General features: G+C 34.7%; 1 protein-coding gene across 1 annotated transcript; it reads right to left on the bottom strand.

The window, feature by feature from the left end:
- Positions 1–314: 314 nt before the first annotated feature.
- On the bottom strand, positions 315–1,244 carry LOC131044565 (3-ketoacyl-CoA synthase 8-like). Its single transcript, XM_057977919.2, has one exon. It carries the CDS (start codon positions 1,242–1,244, stop codon positions 315–317), a length of 930 nt encoding a protein of 309 aa, XP_057833902.2.
- Positions 1,245–10,353: the final 9,109 nt, after the last annotated feature.

Here is a 10,353-nt window from a genome sequence, read left to right as displayed (position 1 = left end):
ACCCGTATCTCAAAACCATATATATATAATAATTATTACCACAATTACACAACTTCATAATCATGTACTGTACTACAGTTGGCCAAACCCTATTAGCTGGATAGGGAGATACCTCTATCCTATCGGCCCTAGCAATTGCTGAATTCAAATTTACTACAGTCTATAGCCGGCCCCTTCTGTTCTATTGAAGAGGCCTCGGAATGAAACAAAGCGTAAAAGAAAGAGAACAAGGGAGGAACGTTCCATATCAATTTACTAGATTTACACCGAATGGAAATAATAGAAGCATTTGAATAAGATATATATCGGCGCAATCAGATAGTGTTGGTGTCCAAGTCGTTGGAAGTAGGTTGTATACTAGGGGTGACACGACTTAACCACGGGTCACTGAAATCATCCGTGTAGTTTTTTTTCGTATCGCAGGGATACCTGTGAAGGCACTCGTCCCAGCAGCTGCTCTCCAAAGGATACTTTTCTCTCACTACTTCCCAAACAGCGGTGTTGCACTTGACCCCTGATCCCAACGCAATCTGCAGCACGCGCTCGCCAACCTTGAGCCGCCCTTTTGCATGCAAGTACGCCATTTCGTACCACACGCCGCTCGTCGACGTGTTGCCGAACCGAAACAGCGCCATGCGCGACGCCTCCAGGTCGTACTCATTCAGCTTCAGGCTTTTCCCGATTCCGCTGATGACGCCGCGACCTCCCGGGTGGACGCAAAAATGCTGGAACGCCAGCTTGAAGTTGGGAACATAGGCCTCCACCTTCATCTTCAACAACTTTATGCAGAGCCAATTGTAGGCGTAGTACAGCTGCTCGCGCAACGGAAGGACTTTGGGGCCGAGCTTGGTTAAGTTGGGAGCAATTGTGTGTAGAGAAGGGCGGAGACGGACCCCGTAGACGCCGTCATCGTCCTCCGTCACAGATATGCAACCGTAGGCCTCGTCGTCGGCGGCCACGCTGGTCCGAATTGAATGGAGAAGCCGCAATTTGGCTCGGACGGCGTCTTGCGGTTTGTTGGAGAGAATCAAGTTGGCGCCGCCAACTCGGAAGAGGGAGTTGGTGAGCATGAAGCTTCTGTCTTTGCCGGGGTAGTTTGCATTGACGGTTGTGCTCTCGGTGGAGAGGATGAGAGCGTACGAGTCCGGATTTACGAGCAACAGATCTTTTGCCATGTTCACCGCTAAAACGCCGGCGCTGCACCCCATGCCAGAAAGATTAAACGTCTTCACGTTTTCCTTCATCTTATAGTGGTTCGCAACAACGGACGCGTGCTAGGGTGCCGCCGTGAAAGCGGAGACCGTTACGATGAGTATATCGATGTCTTGCGGCGTGACACCCGTCCTGGCGAAGAACTTGTCCGCCGATGCGAAGAAGGTCTCCTCCATCTCCACACGCGCTTCCTCCAATGTCGCCACCATTTCGTCGTTGAAAACGAAGCGCGGCAGCCAAGTCTCTTCCCCCAGACCGGAGCGCAGAAATATTTTCCACTGGAATTTGAAATGTTCTGGAATGATAGGCTCCGTCCTTGTCGAAAGGTAAATGCTCACCTCCGTGTTAACTTGGTGCTCCGCCGGCGGTTTGTAGCCGGTGAAGTCGACAAGATAACACTCTCGCCGCCCTCGTTTGCCGAGGATTTGATTTAGCAGCCACCCCAGCGCCGCCGCCACAAATAGGTGCCAAAGCACTGAGCTGATGCGGAGAAGCAGCAGTAGCAAGCATAGAAAACCAACCCAAGGCTTTATATTGTGCTTTCTGGTAAGAACACGAATCCTGGTCGTTTTTAAGTAGAAGAGGAGCTGGCTAAGTATCTACCTAATTCCGTACGATATAAATGCTAAATGGCCTCCGACTAGCTTATCGTTCAACGACCAAGTCTTCTTAATAAAGACTTGTTTAGACTTATTGCTGGTATTTTGATGATTAGTTATGACTTTATCTATATCTGAGATACTTATTGGTGATGCTAGACATTTTATATGACATATGGTACTTGATGATTTATATGGATGATGGTACATTCTGGACTATCTTGATGGATGGGTTTATATTTGATGATCTATATGCACATTGATACTCGTATATGAATTATATTGCTTTTAATGTTACGATGATATCTAGATCCAGTACTAACCTCTACTACATGATTATGATTGTATGAGATGAGTTGATGTTGTGATTGTATGATTGTCTTCCTACTATATTTGTGATAAGAGATGATATCGTAGCACTAAGCATGAGCATGTTATGATGTCGCGATTCTCTTTCACTTTCCTAATCATTTGTGTTATATATGTTTTTTATTAAGGGAAAACAGGTTTTGATGGGCCCCTGAAACCCATTACAACAAAGGATCAAAAGATATCCATTAAAGAACTACAAAATGCAAGAGACAAGAAACATATAAAAGGCAGTTGACCAGCAAACAAAAGGCCAACAACAGAAAGACAACAAACAACAAACAACAAACATGACCAACAAAGAAAAAGCCAAGGTTAGGTGAAGTTCTTAAACAGCTCAGCAGCTTCCAGCTCCAGTTGCTCCATGTTTTCAGTAGTCTGCTTGATTACTTCAATCTCCCTACTTTGGCTTTGTTTTTTTTTGGTGCTCGCGTGAGTTCTTCTACCATGACCGGTCTCCTTATATTCAGAGGTGTTTTCCTTCACCTCAATGATGTTCACAAAGGCCTTATCCCCTTGGTCACTATCAAGCTTACTGATAAGAACCTTCATACTTGCAGAGGCGGCCTTTAAGATCTTATGACTCTGCTCCCCAATCTTCTTGAGCGTATTCTCAACCCCTTCCAGCCCTTTTTCAGTAGCCACAACTCTGTTCTCTAGGATGTGGAAGCTATTACATTGAGCATTAATGATCTCCTCAGCATTACTGATTTCTTTCATAAGTTCACTTAAACAATCGAAGAGGGAGCTAAATTTACCCGTGCCAATAGCCTCTAAAGTCTCATTTTTTTTGGCTTCCTGGGTTTGTTTGACTTTTATGCTTGTAATTTCCTTCTGAACCCAGAGAACAACCTTGTTTTCACATATATCGTGTTATGGGTATTGGAGGTTGCAGGATTGCAGGTATCGGATATCGACTCCACCTGGTCTCACAAGTTTGAGCATGTATTATCTAAATGGAAAGTTGATCAGAGATGGCACACGTTTCCTTCTTCACACTCTAGGTTTAAGTTGTCACCCTTGTCAGTTGTGTCATGGTTTGTGTTGTCTTGTAGCATTATGCAGTATGTGGTTGGACCTTTGTCGGGTTGTCTTGTATAGTATGACTATTTATTAGATTAACAATTAATTTATTGTATAGTTTACTAAGTAATCAGATTAATTTAATGTGTGATTACTATTTCGAGATTTGTTATTTATTTTTATTTATATGACAATTTAGTATTATTTATAATTTGGGGTTTAATGTTTATTTAATTGAGCCTTTGATTTAATTAGATTTATTGTCATTTAATTAATATCACTTGATTTATTTATATTATATAGCTTGGTGGCTTTAATAATTATTTAGGTGAATAAATTATTATGCCCGTAGTTTATTTTATTCACCTGGGCCTTTTGATTTATTGATTTATTATTTAATATTTTTACCCTCCTTGGTTATTCAATTTATAAACATAACCTAAAAACTTAGGACCATGCAACAAGATGAGTTCTATACAAACAAGATTTTATACATACAAGATCCCATTCAAAAAATAAGAAATTATTGTTAAATGGTATAAAATACATGATAAAGCATCACCCTTTTATTGCATGTCAAGGGAGGGAAAGTGGAAAATAAAGGTAATACCCATACAACATATATATATCATTTACTTTCTTCACCTAGGTGTCAAGCCTAATTCAAAGAAGATACATACAAATTCTCATGCACACCCACACTTCTTCTAACTAGTCATAAGCAAAAAAATACATCATCCTAACATAGTAAGCCTAATCATGTAAATGTCATTTTCAATAAAGAAGTTATTACAATTTCATTCTAATCTATAAACATGTTCATTCATCATACGAGTACTATCTTTTGCATCTAGGTATATGCTATAAACCTTTATGTAGTTCAAATACAATCATCAATTACCAATATTAAGAAATATAGACAAGGAATTATTACATACGTAATTAGACACTTTAATTTAGGGAAAATAAAGAGAGTATTAAGTAAAATATTTTTTCATTAATATGCATCAAGGAAGACAAGAAACACAGTTAATGACTCACTACGACAACACACCATACATGACTAATAGTAAAATACTTGACAAAAGATCCCAATGTTACAACTTGTGCTCTGATACCAAATGTAATGCCCACTTTTACTTAAGCGAATATCATTAAAAGGCAGCAACAATTTTTTTTTAAAAAAATTCACATATTACAACATTACTAAAAGATTATGATAATACACACTATAACATAATGAATTCTGATTTAAACAACACTCAACTAAGAAACCTATCATGCCAAACCTGAGATTTCACTTCTCGGTACAACACATATCTTGACCTATCGCACATTCTTGCACACAAGCCTACACTGCTAGATGCACACATTAGATCTATCAAATGTTATATATATCTTCAACAGGAAAAATCATACAAAAAGTTAAACAGTGTGAAAAATTCACCATTGATCTCACAAGGGTAAACATATAAAATAGGAAGAGTGACAAGATCAAACAACTCGGAAGAGCCAGACCTAAGGGCTAGACCTACAGTCTTGGGGGCTCTTCGTAGTTTGACTTGAAAATAAAATAGAAGATGGTATGCAACCCTTTCTAGGGCCTCATACCCTAGAAAGTTCTCTTGTTGGCTACCACCCACTTAGGTGAAATAGAATTGAAGTCCCAGATAACTCAATATAAATATTATTAGTACACAAGTCTCCCTACAAACTATACCAAGGATGCCAAATTGCCGACTCCAACACTGATATAAACAAATATGATACCTTGGAGCATTAAGAATATACAAAGTTTTAGTTATAACTTACATCTTACATTTTGAACTAAATTAATACCAAGGAAAAGAAGCACTAAAACACTCACACCTAATTCTACAGAAAAGAATCTTAACTTCAATATAAAATCTTCATACAAGAATATATTCGGGATAGCTATAGTTTTTAAGGATAGCCTCTAACATATAGAGTTAGCGCTCTTTCTCTAGGTTCGTATCTACTCCTTGCCTCTTAAGAAGAAGCATAACTTGATGCTAAACAAAAGGTAACATTGATATAATTAAAAGGTTTACATACTCCACTAACTACCTATTACCAAAATGAATTCAAGTACAAGAATCACCTAAAAAATACAAAACACACTTTACCTGATACTAAGGAACCATAATTTAAAATTATGATGTTATGCATCACCGTTATACTCCTCAAATATAAAATTTCATTTAGTATTATAATTTCATAAAATATATGATTTATATTCAATTATTAGAATATATTATAATCCTTAAGGTTATATTTCATAATAAAAATACTTAACCGCATGATTTGTTAATTACATGAAATAACATGCATAGTTATTTAAAAATTGACGACCTTCAATATCTATAAGGGATAAACTACCTAGAGGTAATTTGGTCAACAAACGAGTCAACTCAGCTATACTAGATCACATAAAAGAGGACATTATGAAGAATGACAACAACAAGCCATAATGTATAACACAAGTTTATTTCCTAAAATCATAAACTTATTTAATCAAACATTTAGAACACAAAGTACACACATTCCCCTTTAACATTATTCCTATAAGTTTCCCAAACAAACATTTTAACCAATTAATCAATCACCCCCTTCATGTAGAAAATACCCCAAAGCAATTCTTTAACAATGAAAAAACTCTTTAATACAAATTACACTCACAATAATGTATTATTCTCAATACATTTATTTTTATCTAAATATGTCTTTTCAACCAAATATATCAATGGCTAGCCAAAATATAGTTATATTAATCAAGATATGACTATTTCCATAATATACATATACATATACATAAACATATATATACATATATATACATATATATACATACATATATATACATATATGTGTGTGTCTGTGCATGTGTGTGTATGTATATGTATCTCTCACACACACACACACACATATATGTATCTCAAACCAAAAAAATTGGCTCAGAGAAATATTTAAAAAATAAATTAACAAAGCTTTGTCGCAAGCAGCAAATTGTGGGAGGTTACCCACAATGTGGGTTGAGCTCCCCATGCTGTGGGAGAGCCGCCCATAGTGTGGGTTAATCTCCCCACGTTGTGGGAGAGCTGCCCACAGTGTGCGTGCTCCCTGTAGCTATGCAATCCCCATGTTGTGGGTTGAGCTCCCCACAGCCATTGGTCTCCCACACTGTGGGTTACCCCACATTAAAAAATTAAATAAAATATTTTATTAAATTTTTAATAAATGAACCTTGATTTTAAACCTGGCCAAAATATAAGCTTCCAGCCATGAAACATACATAATAAAATTTGCTTATCCATACAAAAATCTCATGATTGAAATCATAGATCCAAACTTTAACCAGACATAGGCATGCTACCAATTGCAATATAGTTTAATAAATTTTTAAATTTAAAACTTGGGAAACTCATAATCTGGAAACATTGGGAAATTAACACAACCCTAGGTAACTCCCAACATTATAACAATAGAAAACCCCGACCAAAGATTTATGTATAGATAAATTGTTAATATGACTATTCAATCAGATTTTCTCAAATACCATGCACAAAAGATCCAAACAATCCTTTAAACAACTAATCTAATTTTCCTATAAATTGAACAAAGGAAAACACAACCGTAAGGGATTTAAATCCCTACCTCTGAACGCATTCCTAGAAATGATACTTGCAGGTGAAACCTCAAGTTCCATCTTCTGGCAACCAAAAGGCAAGATCAAACCTCCAAAGCTTCATCCAAAATCTCTGCAAAACCCCCGTAGACAAGAACTTTGTTCCCCCATAATTTTTTTTGTAATGCCCATCAAAATACCATAGAGAAATAAACCATAATCTACTAGCAAATGGAGATAATTTTTTTTCTTTAAGTCAACCATCATTACTATGCTATCTCCAACCTTTATTAATGCAACATTACAACCAATATGCATCAATGCGTCTTTTAACAATTACAAAAATATATGATTCAGTATGAACATAACCATAGAACATATTACACAAGCAGGATTACCATATAGCCATTAACATATCACTAAATAAACTCATATAATATATCCTTCCCTTGGGTATTCCAATGTCACTAGTTGACATAATTCTAACACATCATATTTCCATGTATAACATATTATGCTGCCATTCTACTGGTCATTTACTTCCCATACAACTACGATAAATTTATGAACACATTTACATAGCTCTACCACATTTCATACTCTTTAGGTTCATTTTTAAATACCAACCAAATGTTCCTTATACTCATCTTCATTCATTAATCACTTAACACATCATGAATATAAATGCATTTGTTCTTCCCTTGCACATGAAACTAGTTTATTTCCTTAAGCACAACCATTACACAACTCATCAAGAATACTATCCATATTCATACGCAAGATTATAACAACAAGCACTTATCCACTTCCAAATAGGATTCCAAGCTACTAAACAGATTCAAGGGTCATATGACTCTACAAGAATAAACATAATCTAATTTTTCAATCCCCTAGTTCAACATAGGATCTCATTCCCAACATGATCAACATTTCTACAACATGAACCATATAATAATTCATCATCAAATCCAAATACACAAGGGCACATGCAGCAAGCACATAATCTCTTTGCTGCATCCCATCCTAATACTTAATAATACAAGTTACATAAGTACATGTCTATAATTCATATTTACAAGTCATCGTAATATAATATTATCTCTAGTACATAGAAATCAACACCATAGGACAACTGGATATTGAGGAGTCATATATTCCATATAAATCCACAACTACTAATTTAATTCCATATCCCAAGATAACTAACATTGAAGATTAACATCTTTCAAATCAAGGCATACACGATTGTTAACATATTGACTATCTTACATAAGATATACACAAGACATTGCATTCATTTCTCTCAATGATTTTATTCCTTTCTAATCAAGAATAGAATATCCATTTATAACAATCTCACTCAATACATTTCATTCTAAAATTATCCTACTATAAGTTCTATTATGCATGTTCTCAATATGTTGATTACACAGTCTTCTTTACAATTGCATCCTTCATACCACATGATAACAATTCTAATTAGATGGAATATGCTCTAAAGAACCCATGCATGTGATAAGATAATATAGATCCATATCCACGCATGCTAACATCCAAAGAAGAGCATCCCAATGAAAGAAGGCATCAAACCACCCGACCATGTGGAACTAAATAGGAACCACCCCCTATGCTAGGAGATGACATAAGGTTGCAACTCACACTCAAGACCTACTCTTACACTTGACAACCAAGGGATACAATATGACATCACAAGACTCCAACATAATAATGCAACATCCAAACACATCACATGCTAAAACACAACAACCAAAATTCCAAAGGCATAATCAACAAATCAAGGCATATGGATAATGGACACATCTAGGGAATGAGTGTCATGGACAAAAACTTAAATCCTTTAAGAAACCTAAAAATTTCTCCCGAAAGCCAACCACCCGTGAATGGACAAAAAATGAAAAAAAATATAAAAAATTAAACCCAAAAATTTATTAAAAGCCGACCAATTAGATTAATCCAAAAAACCATGTATTATACCAACCCTCATAAAGTTCAAGGAAAATAATAAATAAATATTTCATTTATCTACCTCCCACCATTCGACCAATTAAATAGGAGGGTAGGTAGGTTAAATTAAAAATCAATTTAACCAAGGGTAAAAAGACAATCAATTAAAATAATAACTTGCATACCCAAGATAAAATACTAATCACGAATAATAATATTATTTATGAATACCCAATAGATAATAAACCACAACATAAATTAAAAGAATAACCATGGATAATAATATTTATCCATTAATAAATAATTAATGCCTTGTTTAAATAATATTAATTAATTAAATACCAATAATTAAATAAATAGTTATTAATAAATAGTAACAATAAAAAATAAAAAAAGACATCATTAAAATAAATTAAATTAAATAAATATTAAATCCAACAATTAACAATTAATAAAACTCAATTAAAATCTAAATAAATAAAAGCCATTTTGACAATAAATAATAATAACTAACAATAAATAATAATCAAGGTCTTGTTAAACAATAAATCAAATATCAGTCAAATAAAAAATAAATATTAAATTATTAAACAATCACACATCTCTAAATATAAATAAACATAGACTCACATCACCTTACGTCAACAAAGGGGGCGATCAACAACTCAAGACTGTAACATAAACTTGCGTTGTGATGCGACTAACAAGGTATACAACTTAAACCTAGAGTGTGTGAGGGAAACTATGTCATCTTCAACAACTTGCCATTGGGATAGAGACATGCTCAGACCTATGAAGCCAGGTGGAGTCGATGTCTAGTACCTGCAATCCTGCAACAACCATTCAACATACATATACAATACATATACATCATAATAATCAGACAAGTGAGAGAGAATCTCAATGTTGTATCATACTCACTATGAGTGATATGACATCATCTCTACACACAAAGACAATCACACAATATATCATCAAGATATTGCATAAAATCATGATCATGAAATAGGGTTAGTACCATCATAACATCATAAGTCATATAAATCTCCAAACATGATGAGTCATATCAAATAACATAAATCCACATAGAGTAACTAGCATTATCAATACCATCTAAGATAGCAATAGAGTGATAAGTAACCATCTAAGTATCAACCATATGTCTAAATAAGTCTATCGATATGTAAATGCAAATGCAAGTCTCCGAGGGGTACTATAAATTCAAAAAAGAAACAACAACCCTATTTTGGAAAAAAATTCAGAATATGAAAGGGTTTTCCTAAAAATCATCTCGAAAAATAGAAATTTCTCCCAAAACTCATGCATGCACAGAAGATCCAAAAAGCATGCCATTTAAGAAAACTCTCATAAAATTTAATTAAAAATTCTCATAAATTAAATATCAATTAATTTGTTTTAACACAAAAATATGACTGAATAAATTAATAATTAAAGCTTTTTAATTTCTTTATTTAAACAAAGCATTTTTATTGATTAATTTATTTATAACTATAATATTAATTTATTAATCAAAAGATA

Source organism: Cryptomeria japonica, chromosome 9 (genome assembly GCF_030272615.1).
Source record: "Cryptomeria japonica chromosome 9, Sugi_1.0, whole genome shotgun sequence".
NCBI classification, from domain to species: Eukaryota; Viridiplantae; Streptophyta; class Pinopsida; order Cupressales; family Cupressaceae; genus Cryptomeria; species Cryptomeria japonica.
Note: the sequence above shows the minus strand (reverse complement) of the source record. Positions and strands in the feature narration are given on the sequence as shown.

Excerpts from the sequence above, each read along its gene's own strand:
- LOC131044565 (XM_057977919.2), bottom strand. The coding sequence starts at position 1,244 with ATGAAGGAAAACGTGAAGACGTTTAATCTTTCTGGCATGGGGTGCAGC.